The sequence below is a fragment of the Choloepus didactylus genome, chromosome X, assembly GCF_015220235.1.
Source record: "Choloepus didactylus isolate mChoDid1 chromosome X, mChoDid1.pri, whole genome shotgun sequence".
Classification (NCBI taxonomy): domain Eukaryota; kingdom Metazoa; phylum Chordata; class Mammalia; order Pilosa; family Megalonychidae; genus Choloepus; species Choloepus didactylus.
In genome coordinates, this window is record NC_051334.1 from 41,525,016 (window position 1) to 41,546,368 (window position 21,353).

Consider the following 21,353-nt stretch of genomic DNA (forward strand, 5'->3'; position numbering starts at 1 on the left):
GTGATGTTTTCCAGGTTCATCCATGTTGTATCATGTCATCAGTATTTCATGACTTTTTAGTGCTGAATAATATTCTATTGTATAGATATACCACATTTTGTTTATCCATTCATTAGCTGAAGAACATTTGGGTTGTTTTCACTTTTTAGGTATGGTGAATTATACTATTATGAACATTTGCATGCAAGTCTTCCTCACAAGCATTTGTTATTGCCTGTTTTCATGAATATACTAGTGGAGGTGAAATGGTATCTCATTTTTATTTTTTAACTTTTCAATTTGAAATAATTTCAAATTTACAGGACAGTTGCAAAAATAATACAAACTCCACACAGAGAAATCCAACATACAACCATGCTCCAGATACCCAGAACCATCAATTTCAACATTTTGCCACTTTTGCCATATCATTCTATCATCCATCCATCCATCCATCCATTTTCTGAACATTTGAGAGCAGGTTGCAGACATCGTGTTCCTTGAACACAAAACTTCCATGTACATTTCCTATGAACAAGGATATTCACCCATGTAATCACCTTAATGCACTTTTCAAGTTCAAAAAATTTAACCTTGATATAAAGCTTACATTCTATATTCCAATTTTTCCTTATGTCTCAATAATGTCCATTTGAGACTTCTCTCCTCCATTCTTAGATCCCATCCAGTATCATGCATTGAATTTAATTGTCATCTCTTTAGTTTCTTTTTCTTTTTTTTTAATTGTGGAAATACATATGCAATACAAATCTTCTCATCCTAACCCCTCCCAAGTATACTATTTAGTGATATCAATCACATTCACAATGTTGTAGTACCCTCACCACCATCCACTGCTATAATTTTCCCTTCTCCCATACAGAAACCCTACACTCATTTTGCATTAACTCCCCATTGCCCCTTACCCCCACCCCTGGTAACCTGTACTCTACCTTCTGTCTCTATGAATTTGCATATTCTCTGATATTTTCTTTGTGGTTACCATGGGGCTTAAATTTAACATCCTAAATGTATAACAATCTTGTTTTAGATATCAACATAACAATTTCAACAGCATACACAAACTGTGTTCCTATATCCCTTCGTCTCCCCACCTGTATGTGGTTCTTGCTACAAATTACATATTTATATGTTATGATTCCAAAACCATTGATTTATCATTACATTTTGCCTTTTAGATCCTGTAGGAGGAAAAAGTGGAGTTACAAATAAAAAATACCATAGTACTGGCATTTGTATTTATTCAGAGATATTTAAAAATAGTTACCCAGAGATATTTATTGGAGATCTTTATTTCTTCTTATGCCTTCAGTCAATTATCTAGTGTCCTTTCCTTTCAACCTGCAGAACTCCCTTTAGCATTTTTTGTGAGGCTGGTCTAGTGATGACAATGTCCCTCAGTTTTGGTTTATCTGGGAATGTCTTAACTCCTCCTCCAGTTTTGAAAGACAGTTTTGCCAGGTACAGAATTTGTGGTTGGCCAATTTTTTGTTGTGGCATTTTAAATGTCTTCACACTGTTTTCTTGCCTTCATGATTTCTGATGAGAAATTGGCACTTAATCTTATTGATATTCTCTTGTACATGACATGTTGCGTCTCTCTTGTGGCTTTCAGAATTGTCTACCTTTGGCATTCGACAGATTATAACATGGTCTGGTGTGGGTCTATTTGGGTTTATCCTGTTTGGAGTTCACCGAACATCCTGGATGTGTATATTCATGCCTTTCATTAAATTTGCGAAGTTTTCAGCCATTATTTGCTTGAATATTCTTTCTGCCCCTTTCTCACTCTCTTCTCCTAGGACTCCCACAATATGTATATAGGTATGTTTGATGATATCACACAGGTTCCTCAGGCTCTGTTCATTTTCCTTCCCTTCTTCTTTCTGCTACTCAGACTGGATGATTTCAATTGTCTTATCTTCAAGTTCACTGATTCTTTCTTCTGCCCAGCTCCAACCTGCTCTTGAACCCCTCTAGGGAATTTTTAATTTCTGTTACTGGGGTCTTCAGCTCTGTTTGATTCCTTTTCATAATTTCCATCTCTCTACTGACATTCTCTTTGTGTTCATCTATCATTTTCTGATTTCCTTTACTTCTTTGCCCATGTTTTCCTTTAGCTCTTTGCATGTTTAGCACCTTTTGTTTTAAAGTCTTTGGAATGTCTCAAGTCTGATCCTCCTCACTGATGGTTTCTAATACTTTAATATTCTCATTTGCCTGTTTCTTTGTATGTTTTGTAATCTTTCGTTGAAATCTGGACATTTTGATATTTTAGATTGTTATCACCATAATTTAGATTCTGAGGCATCTGTTCCTTTAGCTTGAATTCAGCTAATATTATGACAGAGCTGTTCTTGAATGCCAGGAGCTAATAACAATAATTAAAAAAAAAAAAAAAAAAAAAACAGAAGAAGGAAAAAAGAAAACACCTCTCCCAATCTTGTGGATTGACCTGTGTGAATGCTCTCCTTTCAGGGCTTATCCAGAAAAAGATTTTGGAGAATAGCTCCAGGCCAAAGTGTAGGGGCCTCCCTGATCCTTTCTGTGCATGTGTCTTGTCTTAGGCACATGTGTGTGGCCCTAAAAATTCCCCCGTTTACAAGGATATGAATGCCTTCTTACCTAGGCAGCAGTTTCCTCATGGTCCCTCAGCCAGCAATCCTTTGCCCTAGGCAGCATGACTTGACTGATCTCCCACGACATTCTGCAGAAGGGTTCTGAAAGCAGACTTCTATATACAGGGCAAGTTCTGAGTTGGCAAGTCCCTTAGGCCACCAGACAGAGTGGGCCAGACATACATGCTCCTAGTATGTGCACAAGGGTTATTCTGCTTCCTCCAAAACCAGGACCAGAGATCTGCACTGGGAGCATGGGCTAGCTCCTATGCCAAACCATGAAGGGATGGGGGAGGGGCCAACCATGGCACCATGAAATCCTACCATTTTTTTTAAATAATTCAGTTTTATTGAGATATATTCACATACCATACAGTCACACAAAGTGTACAATCAATTGTTCACAGTACCACCATATAGTTGTGTGTCCATCACCAATATTTTTAAGTTGCCTTTACATTGATTTGGCACTTGTCCTGTTACTGCAACCCTTTAACTGTTTTCTGGAGCTTTTTTAGAAAGATGTTTCTGCTAGTTCTTGCTGGTCATTCAAAGATTCTGTTGGCGGAGATGGAGCCCTGATGCATCTCACTCTACAGTCTTGATGGGATGGGGTCCTCAATGTCATTTTAATTTGCTATTTACCTGATGACTAATGATGGTGAGCATGTTTCCATGTGCTTATTGGACATTCATGTATCTTCCTCGTTGAAATGTCTATTAAAACCTTTTTTCTATTTTTAATTGGGTTGCTTGTCTTATTGAGTTGAACATTTCTTTACACTTTCTGAATACATATGTCAGATATATGATTTGCAGATATTTTCTCCCAGTCTGTGGCTTGTCTTTTCATTTTGTTAATGGTGCCCTTTGAAGAGCAAAATTTAAAAATTTTAACAAAGTCCAATTTATCAAATTTGTCTTTTATGGCTTGTGCTTCTGATGTGGTATCTAAAAACTCTTTGCCTAACCTGAAGTCATAAAGATTTTCTTCATGTTTTCTTCTAAAAGTTTTATAGTTTTAGCTCTTAAATTCAGGTCTATGATCCATTTTGAATTAACGTTTGTTTATGATCAGAGATAAGGGTCTAAGTTCATCTTTTTGCATTTGGACACCCCATGGTTCCAGCCCCATTTGTTGAAAAGACTATCCTTTTTCCATTAATTGCCTTAGAACTTTTGACCAAAATTAACTGACCATAAATATGAGTTTATTCCTGAACTCTCAATTCTGTTCCATTGAACTACATTTCTGTTCTTATACTAGCACCACACTGTCCTGATAACTGAGCTTTATAGTAATTGTTGAAATCAAAAAGTATGAGTCCTTCAACTTTGTTCTGTTTTTTTTCAAGACTGTTTTGGCTAGTCTAGATCCTCTTCATTTCCATATAAATTTTAGGATCAGCTTGTCAATTTGTGCTAATATTTTGATAGGGATTGTGTTGAATCTAAAAATCAATTTGGGAAGAATTGCCATCTGAACAATATTGAGTTTTCCATTCCATGAACCTGAAATATTTCTTCATTTATTTAGATCGCCTTTAATTTCTCTCAGCAGTTATTTGTACAAATCTTACATTTTGTTTGTTAAATTTATTTCTAAATATTTAATTATTTTTGATGCTATTGTGAATGAAATTGTTTCTTAATTTCACTTTTCAAAAGGCTCATTGCTCATATATAGAAATAAAATTCAGTTTTGTATACGGATCTTATATACTGGGACCTTGCTGAACTTGTTTATTAGCTCTAATAGTTTTATGTGGATTCCTTAGGATTCTCTATATGCAGGAACTTGAAAGCTGTGAATAAAGGCAATTTTACTATTTTTTCCAATCTGGATGCCTTTATTTGCTTTACTTGCCTGATTGTACCAGGGCCTAAGAATTTACAGTTCTAATAAGTTCCCAGGTGATGCTGCTGCTACTGCTCCAGGGACTGTACTTTGAGAGCCACTGCTCTAAAGAATATATATTATATAACAGATATGGTACTAGAGGAAATAATGGAAGGGAAGGGAAGTATATCACAAATATAAGAGTCTCTCTTTCTAGATATTGTGAGGGAAAATGATCAAAATGATGATAAAAGTCTAAGTATATTTACTTTGGAAGAAATACATAAACAGAAACTATTCAGTGAAATTTTTGGTGTTCTATACATTTTTAAAAAGCTTTTAAGAGGTGAGGTGATGCAAGATGATGGCGGTGACCTCAGAGTCAATGCAATCCCAATCAAAATTTCAACAACCTACTTTTAAGAAATGGAAAAGCCAATTATCAAATTTATTTGGAGGGGTAAGGGGCCCTGAATAGCCAAAAGGAAGAATGCAGTTAGAGGAGGCACACTTCCTGACATTAAAGCATCTTACAAAGCTACAGTGGTCAAAACTGCGTGGTACTAGCATAAAGATAGATATACTGACAAATGGAATCAGATTGAGAGTTCAGAAATAGACCCTTACAACTATGGCCAACTGATATTTAACAAAGCTTCCAGGTCCACTTAACTAGGAAAGAATAGTCTCTGTAACATATGGTGCTGGGAGAATGAAAAGAATGAAAGAGAACCCTTATCTCACACTTCATACAAAAATTGACTCAAAATGGATGAAGGACCTAAATATAAGAACCAGGACCATAAAATTCCTAGAAGAAAATGTAGGAAAGCATCTTCAAGATCTTGTGGTAGGCAATGGTTTCTTAGACTTTACACCCAAAGCACAAGTAACAAAAGAAAAAAATAGATAAATGGGACCACCTTAAAATTAAAAACTTCACAGGATTTTGTAAAGAAAGTGAAACGGCAACCTACTCAATCGGAGAAAATATTTGGAAACCATATATCTGTAAGGGTTTAATATCCAGAATATATAAAGTAATCTGATAACAATAAAAAGACAAACAACCCAATTAAAAAATGGGCAAAAGACTTGAGTAGACATTTTTCCAAAGATGAAATACAAATGGCTAAAAAGCACATGAAAAGATGCTCAATATCACTAACTATTAGGGAAATGCAAATCAAAACCACAATGAGATATCATTTCACACCTACTAGAATGGACACTATTAAACAAACAGAAGTTCACAAGTTTTGGAGAGGATGTGGAGAATAGGAACATTTATTCACTGCTGGTAGGGATGTAAAATGGAACAGCCACTATGGAAGACAATTTGGCAGTTTCTCAGGAAGCTAATCATAGAACTGCCATATAATCCAGCAATCCCGCTAGTAGGTATATACTCAGAAGAACTGAAAGCAGGGACGTGAACAGACATTTGCACACTGATATTCATAGTGGCATTATTCACAATTGCCAAAAGATGGAAACATCCCAACTGTCCATCAACTGATGAATGGATAAACGAAATATGGAATATACATATGATGGAATTTTATTCAGCTGTAAGAAGGAACAACATGGATGAACCTTGAGGACATTATGTTGAGTGAAATAAGCCAGACAGAAAAGGACAATATTGTATGATATCACTGTTATGAACAAATTATAATGAGTAAGCTCACAGAGTTAGAATCTAGAATATAAGTTATCAAGAGATAGGTTGGGGTTAGAGAATGGGGAGTTGATGCTTAGCTTGTACAGAATTTCTATTTAGGCTGATGGGAAAGATTTGGAAATGGATGGTGGTGATGGTAGCACTTTACTGTGAGTTTAATCAACTAAATAGGTGAATGTGGTTAAAAGAGGAAACTTTAGGATGTATATATTACTGAAATGGAAATTAAAAGATAAAACACAGGACTGTACAACACAGTAAACCTTATTGTAGATGATGGACTATAGTTAATAATACAAGTAGAAGAATGTTCTTTCATGGGTTATAACGAATGTATGATACTAATACATGGTAGTAAAAATAGAGTAGTATATGGGGAAAAAATACACCTAAGGTAAATAATGGACAATAGAACTATTTTAATAATCTTTCATCAATTCTAACAAAGGTAACGACTATTAAAAAATAGTACAATTATTTGTAAAAAGTGCTATCATTAATAGTAACAAATGTTCCACACCAATGCAAGGTGTTGGTGGTGGGTGGTATACAGGAACCCTGTATTTTATGCATGATTGTTCTGCAAACTCACAACCTCTCTAATTAAAAAGAAGAAAAAAAGCTTTTAAAAACCTCAAAACTGTTAATGTCAATGACTGGAAAAAATCTAAAATGGCATGGAATACCCATTTAGGAATTACAGCTATTTATAAATAGGGTACCAAATCAAGATATTAAAATTAAAATAATAATAAAATAATTAGACCGATAATAATGTTAATAGCAAATAATATTTACAGAGAACTTACTACTGTCAGGTACTGTTATAAATGCTGTAATAATAATTCATTAAATTGTTAAAACCCTATGAATTGGCTATTGCTATCCCCATTTTATAGATCAGGAAATTAAGGCACAGAGAACTGAAACAATCTGTTCAAGGTTACACAACTAGTAGTGTCAGAATCAGGATACATACAAAGTAATCTAGCTCCAAAGCCCACTCTTTCCCATAATGCTATACTCCTTCATCTTTTTTTTCCCTTACACTCTCTTTTTATTGTGGTAAAATATGCATAATACAAAATTTGGCATTTTAACCATTTTAAGCATACAGTAGCATTAATTACATTCACAATGTTGGGCAACCATCACTACCATCTGTTTCCAAAATTTTTTCATCATCCCAAATGAAAACTCTTTACCCATTAATAACTCCCCATCCTTTCTCTCTTCTTTCCACCAATAATAAAAATTTCCCACCTCTGACTAAACAACAAAAGGACTTTTAACTGATTTCTGTGAACTTCCCTTTTAATCACTTCAAAGAGAGTCATAAAAATTAAGTTGTCGCTGACCATTTGAAGAGCTTAAAAATAGTGTCTGAATAGAAGGATGGACACCTAGCCATTTGTGCCAGTTTGAATGTATTATGTCCCCCTAAACGCCATTATGTAATCTTGTGTGGGCAGACATATTAGTGTTGATTAGACTGTAATTCTCTGAGTGTTTCTGTGGAGATGCGCCCCACCCAACTGTGAGTGATGACTCTAACTGGATAATTTCCATGGAGGTGTTGGCCCGCCCATTGGGTGGGTCTGAATTAAATTACTGGAGCACTATATAAGATCAGACAGAAGGAGCAAGCTGCTACAGCCAAGGGGGACACTTTGAAGAACGCACAGGAGCTGAGAGAGGAGATGCAGATGAGAGATAGTTTGAAGACGGCCGTTGAAAGCAGACTCTTGCTACAGAGAAGCCAAGGGAGGACAAACGTCCCAAGAGCAACTGAGAATGACATTTTGAAGAGGACCTGAGGCCTAGAGAGGAACATCCTGGGAGAAAGCCATTTTGAAACCAGAACTTGGAGCAGACGCCAGCCACATGCCTTCCCAGCTAACAGAGGTTTTCCGGACGCCATTGGCCATCCTCCAGTGAAGGTACCCTATTGCTGATGTGTTACCTTGGACACTTTATGGCCTTAAGACTGTAACTGTGTAACCAAATAAACCCCCTTTATAAAAGCCAATCCATTTCTGGCGTTTTGTATTCCGGCAGCATTAGCAAACTAGAACACCATTCATTTGTGAAAATGAGCTATATGGTGGACTCTGAAATCCAGAGAAATTGTAATTCCTGTTCTAGAACTTGCAGAAAAGGCAAAGAGAGGGGAATTAGTTTTCTGAGGAGGGTAGGCATAACACGCTTTAACCAGGGTGAATGAACCACTCAAAGGAATATAGCCTGAAAAAAACTCAAGCATGACCCTGCTGATGCTCCTAATTCTAGGTTGTTTGGTGGGTCTTGAATCTTTAAATAGCTTTGCAAGGGGATGTGGTAACTCCACATGACTCCTCTATGTTGTCACAGCTTGGCTCTGTCCAAATGAATCTTAGTCATCACTTTGGCTATTTTAGGCCCCAGTTTGATTCTGTGGCACTGAGAGAAGTACAGAATGTATTTCTTGTGATGGAACAAGGCTGAACCTTATGGTGAAAGGCCTGTACCTGGGCAAGGAAAGGTTCAACCACAGGTAGTATGATGTTACATGAGGCCAAAGAAGCATTCAAATGAAAAAGAGCAGGAAAAAGTTGAGAAAAAAGTATAATTAATAGTTTCTTTGGAGGGAAACTAATTTCAAAAACAGCAGACCAAATTTCACTTTAGACAATAATGGTTTTTTCTTTTGTATTAGAGAAAACCGTGGTTCAGGTGTTTACCAAGGAAAAGAAATAAAAATCTTGGGAAACTTCCCTGGGAACCATCTCAAACAGAACATAATTAATAATGTTATGTTTTTTTTTTTGTCATGGATTTTGAAAGCAAATAGAGAAGAGCCAGTTTGAAACTCTAACTGCAAAAAGAATTAGGAGAAAGGCTTAACTGGGAATAATCATCACCAACAATGACATTTCAAAATTTCCCTTGCTCTATAGTGGTGCTGTACAATAGAACTTTCTGCAGTGATGGAACTGTTCTATATCTGTGCTGTCCAATATGGTAGCCACTAGCCACATATGGTTATTGAGCACTAGAAATGTGTTAGTGTGACTGAGGAACTGACATTCTAATTTTATTTAATTTTAATTAATTTAAATAGCTGCATCTGGCTAGTGTCCAAGTTGGACAGTTCAGCTCTATAGGATAATATTGTGGCCTAAAAAATTCATATAAACATTCTTGTAAATCTCAAGTTATATACAATAATTGTCAAATTTCAGGGATTGAATAACAATGAATTAATACAATTATTACAATTTATGACATCTGAAAATACTTAAGAAAAAGTTTTATAGTTGGCAGAAGCCCTATAAGCAGGAATATTATCCAATCAACCACTTAAGAGGAAAGAGTTAATATTTTTTATAATAATTAAAGATAAGCTACTTTTATTATAATATAATGGAATTTTTCTGCTACCTGTGTGTGTGTGTGTGTGTGTGTGTGTGTGGTCACATAGCATTTTCTCCCCATACTAAAAAAAGGCTCCATCGTTTTATGCTGGGTCTTTTTCAGTACTTTTAATGTCAAATGAACTCCCTATATGGGGCAATTATCATTTTTCTTTCTTTCTTCTTCTTCTTCTTCTTTTTTTTTTTTGTGGGGAGAGAATAGGGAGAGTGGTAAAAGAGAGAAAGGTACTTAGGAAGAATAAAGAAGGTGAGAAAATGATCTGAAAATATTTTCTAGTAGACCATGACAGTGGGGATTTTATTTACTGCTGTGTGATGGTTGTTCAATCCTAGTTCCAATTCTAATTCAGTGTTATTTCCATTGAACTAAACTCACATTTTCTGTCAAAATATTGAAGTATGAGAAAATGTGGCTTAGATTCACATTCAACAATAGTGGCTAATAACAGCAAAATACTATTTTTAAAGTAACCATATCTCTGCTAAGAAAGAATTAAAGACAATAGAAAGTAAAATATGATTAATCTTTCATTCATTATATATATATATATATATATATATATATATATATATATATATATAATTATTTTGAAATGAATTCAAAGTTATAGGAACAGTTGCAAAAACAATACTAACCCCATACACAGAATTCCATCATACCCTGACCCCCCTCCCCCGATAGCCCAATCCACCAACTTTAACATGCTGTCACATCGCTATTTCTTTCCCTCCCTCCCTCCCTCCCTATCTATCATCCATCATCTGTTGCTCTGTCTTCTGAACATATGAGAGTTAGCTGCACACATCCTTGAGCATACACTATAATTCACGTATACACTTCCCATGAACAAGAACATTCTTTTATGCAATCCCATTAAGCGCAGCTAAGAAGTGCAATAGATTCAACAATGATACAAAGCTTACATTCTATATTTCCTTTTCCTTATGTCTCAACTGTGTCCCTTTGAGCCTCCTGTCCTCCATCCTCCAATCCCATCCAGGCTCATCCTTGGCATTCAATTGTCTTCTATTTAGACTGTCTTTTTTTTTTTCAATTGTGGAAACATATATACAGCCTAAATCTTCCCATTCCACCCCCCTCCCTAGCCTTCCATTAGTGGGATTAATCACATTTAGAATGATGTTGTGCTCTTTCCCACCATCCATTACTAGAAATTTCCCTTCACCTCAAACAGCAACCCTACACTCATTTCTTAACTCCCCATTGCCCCTTCCCCCATTTCTCTTAACCCATGCTCTACTTTTCATCTCTATGGTTATATTCTCTGATAATTTCTTTGTGTTTACTGTGGGGCTTAAATTTAACCTCTTAAATCCATAACAATCTTGTTTTTCTTTGATACCACCTTCATTTCAATAGGACACATAAACTATGTTCCTATACTCCTCCATTCCCCCACCTTTATATAGTTGTCTAAAATTACATATTTTACGTTGAGTTCAAAACCACTGATTTGTCATTAGAGTTTGTGTATTTTATATCGTGTAGGAAGTAAATAGTGGAGTTACAGTTCAAAAATTATTGACTTCTATTTGTATTCCATTGTGGTTGGAGAATATGCTTTGAGTATATTCAATTTTTTTTTTTTTTAATTTATTGAGGCTTGTTTTATGTCCCAGCTTATGGTCCCTTCTGGAGAAAGATCTGTGATCACTAGAGAAAAATGAGTGTCCTGGTGATTTGGGATATAAGGTACTATATATGTCTGTTAAAATTCTCTATATCTCTTTCTCCTTTCTTTGTTTCTCTGTTGGTAGGGCTCCCTTTAGAATCTGAAGTAGGGCAGGTCTTTTATTGGCAAAGTCTCTCAGCATTTGTTTGTGAAAAATTTAAGCTCTCCCTCAAATTTGAAGGAGAGTTTTGCTGGATAAAGTATTCTTGGTTGGAAATTTTTCTCTCTCAGAATTTTAAATATGTCATGCCACTGCCTTCTCGCCTCCATGGTGGCCGCTGAATAGTCACTACTTAGTCTTATGTTGTTTCCTTTGTATGTGGTGAATTGCTTTTCTCTTGCTGCTTTCAGAACTTGCTCCTTCTCTTCAGTATTTGACAGTCTGATCAGAATATGTCTCGTGGTGGGTTTATTTGGATTTATTCTATTTGGAGTTTGCTGGGCATTTATGCTTTGTGTATTTATATTGTGTAGAAGGTTGGGGAAGTTTTCCCCAACAATTTCTTTGAATACTCTTTCTAGACCTTTACCCTTCTCTTCCCCTTATAGGACACCAATGAGTCTTAAGTTTGGACGTTTTATTTTGTCTATCGTATCCCTGAGATCCATTTCCATTTTTTTCTCCATTCTTTCTTTTGTTCTTTCATTTTCTGTTCTGTGGACTTCTAGGACACTGAGATGTTGTTCAACTTCCTCTAATCTTGTATTGTGAATATCCATAGTCTTTTTAATTTGGCCAACAGTTTCTTTTATTTCCATAAGATCTTCTATTTTTTTATTTACTCTTGCAATGTCTTCTTTATACTCTTCTAGGGTCTTCTTTATGTCGCTTATATCCTGGGCGATGGTCTTCTTGATGTCCTTTGAATCCTTTGCCATGTTTTTGTTCCTCGATTGTAGTTCTTTGATTAATTCTGCCAAATACTGAGTCTCTTCTGATATCTTGATTTGTGTGTTTGGAGTTGGATTCTCCATATCATCTGGTTTTATCATATGCATTAAGATTTTCTGCTGTTTTCGGCCTCTTGGCATTTGCTTTGCTTGATAGGGTTCTTTCAAGTTGTAAAAAAGAAGATACCAATCTAATTTTTTAGAAACACAGTTTGGTGACGTACACTTTCTCTAACTAACCAGCAGATGGCATCTGTGAGTCACCTATACCGCTCAAGTCAGTTCTCAACCTTGTTCCTGCGGTGTGTGGGGAAATGATTCTTGTGGGGTTCAGTTGGAGAACTCAGATTGAGTGTGTTGCTGGAGTTGTCCGCCCTGAATGTGGGGCGTGTGTATGGGTGGCCAGGGAGGAAGGGCAGCTTTAATATTCAAATCCCCCAGGTTCCCGGAGATTCAAGGCCGCCGCAAGAGTCTAAGCCTTCATTTCATTCCAGCCCCAGACCCTCTCTCTTGCTGCCCCACAAACCACCGGACTTGGCGTAGTGTCCCTGGGTTCTCCGAGTGGGTACCCCCTCCCAGCCGCGATCCTCCAGGAGCTCTGCCGAGGGAATGCCATGCTACGTTACAAGTGCGCACCATCCCTCAAGGGAAGGCCCGGGCCGCTGGGCTGTGCAGCGGCGCTCTCAGCCTGATGCAAAGATGGCTGAATGGGGCGTCTCAACCCCCCTCTCCTCGCACAGTTCCTCCTTCCCAGCTTTGGGACAACTGGCGGGGCACTGGGCTGTGGGCACGGCCCCGGGCAGGAGTTTATCCAGCCCTCCGGGGAGCCAGCTGCGAGCCGCGGGGTTTCTTTCAGCTTCCGGCTCTCCCCTCCATTCCCCCGGCCCCGAGGGTATCTGCAGCGGACTATCCTCCAGGCCAGACACCGAGAGACTGGCCCAGCCCCCTCTTGCCCTCTTGCTGTGTTTTACTGCGTGGTTCCCACTCCTGCAACTGCAGCCGCTCCTGGGTTTTTCCTTTTTTTTTTTAAAAGAGCCAGTCGGTCTCCAAACGCCAAGCCCTGGCTTCCCCTCACCGCCGCATGGCTGCAGGTCTTCCAGCCAGCTTACTCACTCGTTTCAGAATGCAGACTCCCAGTTTCACCAAGTATACGGCCCCTGTGATACTAGCAGACCTCGTCCAGCTGGCGCATCGCTGTAACTGGTATTCTGGGTCACTTTCTGGTTTTTATCTAGTGTTTTTCACAGAGGTGTTTTTTTGCCCTGTCTCACCTAGCCGCCATCTTAGTTTCTCCTCATTATATTGTTTAGATTAATACTTAGATATTGCCTTAGATGATTTTAAAACAAAACACACCAAAATCTTACTGAATTTGGTGGTAATATTTGGAAATGAAGATTTAGCTTTAAGAAAAGCAATGACCAATACTAGGATATATTTATGGGCACTGAAACAGAATACAAACATAATCATCAACTATGTCTGGCTTTTTGCTCATTTCTTTAATTTACCTTTAGTTTCCTCCTTGCATTGAATTTCCTCAGTTGCTCTACTGTTTCTGGAAGATGAATCTTGTAGGCATAACGATCCCGCTCCTATAAAAGAGAAAAGTTAATGAACATATATAACCTTTTAAAAAAGTGAAGAAGCGCAATCTAAAGCAAACAATAAAGCCCCAATTCTTATATGTAAAACTTAGATTAAATTCTAGGAGACTGGAGATTTCATTTCATGATACTGGTAAATATTTTCAAATGAGAAATATAAAGGTCAAAACTAATAGTAAAATTATATTCTATTTTCAGCATAATAAAGGGCTGAAGTATCAGGTCATTTTTCAGATATGTAATTTTCAGATATATGGCTATATGGCTAAAATAATTAATTATCATTATATAAAGGTATAATGATCTGATTACAAAAATCACAGAATCTTAGAACCAGAACAAACTTTTCAACACCATCAAATTCAACCATGCTTCCCATGTAGGCTCTGTTTGAATTCCTGATGGATGAGCATTCTGTTTGGCCTCCCCCAGTTGGAGCTTGCGACTTTATGGCAGCCTACTACAATTTCAAAGAAAGTCTAATTTTGAGAAAGTTATTTCTCATCCTGCACTCAAATCCAGCTTGTTTAGACTCCTTCTGTCTTCTACGGCAACGCAGAGTAAACACCCTATCTTTTCCATATAACAACCCTTCAACAGTTAAGAGGGAGATCACGCTCCCACTAAACCTATTTTCCGAGATAAAGTCTCTAGTTGCCTTAGATATTCCTCATGCATATTTCCAAACCACTTGTCATTCTTCTTATCCTCTTTAATTCTGCTCTAATTTGTCAATGTCTCCTGAAGGTTTATACAGTGTAAGTATTTATCAATTTCATAAATTTATATTGAGAACCTACTATGTGCCAGGCATTGTTGTGTGCACTTGCAATTCACAAAATAAAACTGACAGATTCCTGCCCTCATGTAGTTTATATTCTAGTGGAAAAGATGAGGAAAAAAAAGAAAAAAAAGATACTTTATATAGTCTGTTAAAAGTGCTATGGAATAAAGCAAAAAGTAAAGCAGAGTAAGAGGGAAAGCAGAGTAAGAGGGATTGGGTGGGTTACAATTTAAAATGGGGTGGTCAAAGTAGGCCCAGTTGAGAAGGTGACATCCAAAAGAGGTAAGGGAGTGGTCTAGGTAGAAAGAATAACCAAAGGCCCAAAGGTGGGCATGTGCCTGTCATTTTCAAGAAACAGCGAGGAGACCAACGAGTCTGCATGATATAACCAAAGGGAGATGGGAGTAGTAGTTCAGATTAGAGAGATAACAAGCATGGGGAAGACCATTCAGGGCCTTTGGCTTTTATTCTGAGTGGAAGTAGGAGCCACTGGGGTTTTGAACTGGAGTGATGTGATCTGACTTAATTCTAAAGGAATACTGTTGTGATGAGAACAGGTTGTATGGGGGGAACGGTTTACAAAAAAAAGAAAAAGATCAGTTTGGAGGTGTAATGGGTTGAATTGTGTCAGTCCCAAAGGTTATGTTGAAGTCCTAAGCCCCAATACCTGTGAATATGATCTCATCTGGAAATAGGGTCTTTGCAGATGTAATCAAGTTAAGATGAGGTTCTAAACCAATATAAGAAAAGAGACAGAAACACAGATAAACACAGAGGGAAGACCGCCAAGTGAAGACAGAGGAAGACCGGAGGCAGAAACTGGAATTACGCTGCCAAAAGCCAAAGAATGCTGAGGCCACTAGAAGCTAGGAGAGGCAAGGAAGGATCCTCTCCTAGAGACTACAGGAGGGATCATGGTCCTACCAGCACCCTGATTTTGGACTTCTGGCTTCCAGAATGGGGAGAATAAATTTCTGTTGTTTTAAGTCACCCAGTTTGTGGTACTTTGTAATTGGAAGCCCTAGGAAACTAACAAAGGAGGATACTGGAATAATTCAGGAAGAATTTATTGCTTCCACCAAGAATACATTCCAGGTGGAAGCAATAAAAGGGGTGAAAGGTAGATGGGCTCTGAATGTATTTTGTTTAGTTTTTTAGGTTGCTTTTCTTTTTTTACTGAGGTATTAATTAACATACAAGCTGCACATGTTTAAAATGTACAATTTGATTAAGTTTTTAAGTTTTGACATATATATATATACACACACACATACACACACACACACACATATACATAATACCTGAAAAAACCACCACCACAATCAGGATAATAACTCCCAAAAGTTTCCTCATGCCCCGTTGTAATCCTACCCCTACCCCCAGGCAACCACTGATCTACTTTCTTTAATTATAGGTTAGTTTTTTATATAAATGGAACCATACAGCATGTGCTCCCTTTAAAGAAAAAAAAAAAAAACAGATTATTTTGAAATATTTTCAAACTTACAGGACAATTACAAAAATAATAAAAACCCCATACAGAGAACTCCAGCAAAGCCTTAACCCTGAAGATACCCAAGACAGCCAGATACACCAGTTTTAATATTTTGCCAATTTGCCATATCCTTCCTTCCTTCCATCCACCCATCCATCCATTTTCTGAACACCTGAGTGTAGGCTGTGTACATTATGTTCCTTGAACTCCTAATACTGGCCATGCACATTTCCTAAGAATAAGTATATTCCCTTATGTAGCCACCTTAAGTGCAGCTATAAAGTTCAAGCATATGTCCTAATAATGTCCTTTTGAGTCTTTTCTCCTCCCTCACTAGATCCTATCCAGGATCATGTATTGCATTTAATTGTCATTGTCTCTTTAGTTACTTTCTTAGAAAAATTGTGGCAACATACATACTACATAAACTTTCCCATCTCAACCACTCCCAAGCATACCATTCAGTGGGATTAATCACATTCACAATGTTGCAATGCCCTGCATGTACTCCTTTTTGTCCACTTCTTTCACTCAGCATAATGATTTTGAACTACATCCATACTGTTGCATGTATCAATAGTTCATTTCTTTTTATTGCTGAGTAGTATTCCATACTACCCCAATGTGTTTATTTATTCATTCACCTGTTGATGACCTCTGAGTTGTTTCTGGTTTTGGGCTATTACACAGAAAATGGCTATGAACATTTGTGTACAAATCTTTGTATGGACATATGGTTTCATTTCTCTTTAGGTAAACGCTTAGGAGTGGAATGGCTAGGTCATATGCTATGTTTAACTTTTAAAGAAACTGCCAAACTGTTTTCCAAAGTGGTTGTACCATTTTACTTTCCCACTAGTAGTGTATGAGTTCCCGTTGCTTTACATCCTTGCCAACGCTAGGTATGGTTGGTCTTTTTGATTTTAGCCATTCTAATCAGTGTGTATAGGTATCTCATTGTGGTTTGAATTGGTGTTCTCCTAATGACTGATATTGAGGTTGTATGCATGTGCTTATTTGCCATCCGGTTATCTTCTTTGTTGAAGTGTCTGTTCAAACCTTTTCCAATTTTGAACAAGATTGTTTATTTTCTTATTATTGAGTTTTGAGAATTATTTATATATTCTACCTATAAATCCTTATCAGATATATGATTTACAAATTATTTACTCCCAGTCTGTCGCTTGTCATCTCATTCTCTTGACAGTGTCTTTTGAAGAAGAGATGTTCTTAATTCTGAATAGATTCTGAAGGTAGAGAGAAAAGGATTTTCTGACAGACTATATGTGGGGTGTGAGAGAAAAAAAAGAGTCAAGGATGGCATCAAAGTTTTTAGCCCAAGCAACTGGAAGTCTCACACCAACTGAGATGGGGAAGACTGCAGATGGAAAAGACTTTTTTGGGGGGTGGGGGAGGTGGGAGGGTTAATGAGGAGATCAGGAGTTTAGTTTGGACACGTTATGCTGGAGATGTCTAAAATTCAAGTGGAGATTCAAGTAGGCACTTGGATATACAAGCCTGCAGTTCAGGGAAGAAGTCTAGGTTTGAGATATAAGTTTTGGGGTAATTAACATTTAGATGGCATTAAGTCATAAATGAGTAGTTAACTATTTCTCAGGCTCTGAATTAGGGACTTTCACATGCATTATCACATTTATTCTTTAAAACAACTAAATAAGATAGTAGAGAAAACACTACATTTTAGTTATTTCAAAAGTGTAATGGCTCAAGCTGGACATAATTGTCATCATCATAGCTAGCATTTATTGAAGGCTTATTATTTGCCAGGCACTGTTTTAGTGCTTTATATGTATTATACTATTTATTCCTCACAATCCTATGAGGTATATAAGAAATATACTATTGTATAGTTGAGAAAAACTAGGTGCATTTTATCAGATAAAGATTAATTAATATGGAGTAGAGTGGGGCTTCTTACTTCCCTTGATCTGGATACTGTATAATATTTATAAATGAAATCTAAGGTCAGATTATTATCATTATTTTACAACTAAAATTTCTGTTTGCATGTGAGTTGCTTCTCAAACCAATTTTTTTGGTATCATGTACTCACAAAATTTATTTTTGAATTTAAATAAAGGATTTTACAGCTATATCCTTGTCAAAATTTCACCATATTATCAGTGAAAATTCCTAAAGAATAAATAGAAACACATTCAAATGTTATTTTTTTTTCACTTTTTTTTAATCATCATTTTATTGAGATATATTCACATACCACGCAGTCATACAAAACAAATCGTACTTTCGATTGTTTACAGTACCATTACATAGTTGTACATTCATCACCTAAATCAATCCCTGACACCTTCATTAGCACACACACAAAAATAACAAGAATAATAATTAGAGTGAAAAAGAGCAATTGAAGTAAAAAAGAACACTGGGTACCTTTGTCTGTTTGTTTCCTTCCCCTATTTTTCTACTCATCCATCCATAAACTAGACAAAGTGGAGTGTGGTCCTTACGGCTTTCCCAATCCCATTGTCACCCCTCATAAGCTACATTTTTATACAACTGTCTTCGAGATTCATGGGTTCTGGGTTGTAGTTTGATAGTTTCAGGTATCCACCACCAGCTACCCCAATTCTTTAGAACCTAAAAAGGGTTGCCTAAAGTGTGCGTAAGAGTGCCCACCAGAGTGATCTCTCGGCTCGTTTTGGAATCTCTCTGCCACTGAAGCTTATTTCATTTCCTTTCACATCCCCCTTTTGGTCAAGAAGATGTTCTCCGTCCCACGATGCCGGGTCTACATTCCTCCCCGGGAGTCATATTCCACGTTGCCAGGGAGATTCACTCCCCTGGGTGTCTGATCCCACGTAGGGGGGAGGGCAGTGATTTCACCTTTCAAGTTGGCTTAGCCAGAGAGAGAGGGCCACATCTGAGCAACAAAGAGGCATTCAGGAGGAGACTCTTAGGCACAACCATAGGGAGGCCTAGCCTCTCCTTTGCAGCAACCGTCTTCCCAAGGGTAAAACCTGAGGTAGAGGGCTCAACCCATCAAACCACCAGTCCCCTATGTCTGTGGTCATGTTAGCAACCATGGAGGTGGGGTAGGCGACTACCCCTGCATTCTCCACAGGCTCCTCAAGGGGGCACTACACCTTTTTTTTTTCCTTGTTTTTCTTTTTTTTTTTTTTTAACTTTCCCTTCTTTTTTAAATCAACTGTATGAAAAAAAAGTTAAAAAGAAAACAAACATACAATAAAAGAACATTTCAAAGAGACCATAACAAGGGAGTAAGAAAAAGACAACTAACCTAAGATAACTGCTTAACTTCCAACATGTTCCTACTTTACCCCAAGAAAGTTACCTAATATAGCAACATTTCTGTGAACTTGCTCCTACTACATCCATCAGAAATTAACAGACCATAGTCATTCCTGGGCATCCCCAGAACATTAAATAGCTTATCTGTTCTTCTTGGATTATTGTTCCCCCTTCCTTAATTGCTCTCTACTGCTAGTTCCCCTACATTCTACATTATAAACCATTTGTTTTACATTTTTCAAAGTTCACATTAGTGGTAGCATATAATATTTCTCTTTTTGTGCCTGGCTTATTTCGCTCAGCATTATGTCTTCAAGGTTCATCCATGTTGTCATATGTTTCACGAGATCGTTCCTTCTTACTGCCGCGTAGTATTCCATCGCGTGTATATACCACATTTTATTTATCCACTCATCTGTTGAAGGACATTTGGGTTGTTTCCATCTCTTGGCAATTGTGAATAATGCCGCTATGAACATTGGCGTGCAGATATCTGTTCGTGTCACTGCTTTCCGATCTTCCGGGTATATACCGAGAAGTGCAATCGCTGGATCGAATGGTAACTCTATATCTAGTTTTCTAAGGAACTGCCAGACTGACTTCCAGAGTGGCTGAACCATTATACAGTCCCACCAACAATGAATAAGAGTTCCAATTTCTCCACATCCCCTCCAGCATTTGTAGTTTCCTGTTTGTTTAATGGCAGCCATTCTAACCGGTGTTAGATGGTATCTCATTGTGGTCTTAATTTGCATCTCTCTAATAGCTAGTGAAGCTGAACATTTTTTCATGTGTTTCTTGGCCATTTGTATTTCCTCTTCAGAGAACTGTCTTTTCATATCTTTTGCCCATTTTATAATTGGGCCGACTGTACTATTGTCATTGAGTTGCAGGATTTCTTTATATATGTAAGATATCAGTCTTTTGTCAGATACATGGTTTCCAAAAATTTTTTCCCATTGAGTTGGCTGCCTCTTTACCTTTTTGAGAAATTCCTTTGAGATGCAGAAACTTCTAAGCTTGAGGAGTTCCCATTTATCTATTTTCTCTTTTGTTGCTTGTGCTTTGGGTGTAAAGTCTAAGAAGTGGCCACCTAATACAAGGTCTTGAAGATGTTTTCCTACATTATCTTCTAGGAGTTTTATGGTACTTTCTTTTATATTGAGATCTTTGGTCCATTTTGAGTTAATTTTTTTTTTTTTGCATTTATTTATTTATTTATTTTTTTTTGGGTTTTCTTTTTTACTTTTTTTTTTTTTATATTCACATACCACACAGTCATACAAAACAAATCGTACTTTCGATTGTTTACAGTACCATTACATAGTTGTACATTCATCACCTAAATCAATCCCTGACACCTTCATTAGCACACACACAAAAATAACAAGAATAATAATTAGAGTGAAAAAGAGCAATTGAAGTAAAAAAGAACACTGGGTACCTTTGTCTGTTTGTTTCCTTCCCCTATTTTTCTACTCATCCATCCATAAACTAGACCAAAGTGGAGTGTGGTCCTTATGGCTTTCCCAATCCCATTGTCACCCCTCATAAGCTACATTTTTATACAACTGTCTTCGAGATTCATGGGTTCTGGGTTGTAGTTTGATAGTTTCAGGTATCCACCACCAGCTACCCCAATTCTTTGGAACCTAAAAAGGGTTGCCTAAAGTGTGCATAAGAGTGCCCACCAGAGTGACCTCTCGGCTCCTTTTGGAATCTCTCTGCCACTGAAGCTTATTTCATTTCCTTTCACATCCCCCTTTTGGTCAAGAAGATGTTCTCCGTCCCACGATGCCGGGTCTACATTCCTCCCCAGGAGTCATATTCCACGTTGCCAGGGAGATTCACTCCCCTGGGTGTCTGATCCCACGTAGGGGGGAGGGCAGTGATTTCACCTTTCAAGTTGGCTTAGCCAGAGAGAGAGGGCCACATCTGAGCAACAAAGAGGCATTCGGGAGGAGGCTCTTAGGCACAACCATAGGGAGGCCTAGCCTCTCCTTTGCAGCAACCGTCTTCCCAAGGGTAAAACCTGT

The 21,353-nt window shown here is 37.5% G+C and overlaps 1 protein-coding gene across 6 annotated transcripts in view; it reads right to left on the reverse strand.

The window, feature by feature from the left end:
• The window catches only part of CASK (calcium/calmodulin dependent serine protein kinase), a 524,745-nt gene that overhangs the window by 119,431 nt on the left and 383,961 nt on the right, over window positions 1-21,353 (reverse strand). For all 6 annotated transcript variants that reach the window (XM_037820735.1, XM_037820733.1, XM_037820731.1 and 3 more), the window contains exon 9: window positions 13,652-13,735. In XM_037820735.1, coding sequence (XP_037676663.1) covers window positions 13,652-13,735 — 84 coding nt within the window. The remainder of the gene's footprint in view (window positions 1-13,651; window positions 13,736-21,353) is intronic.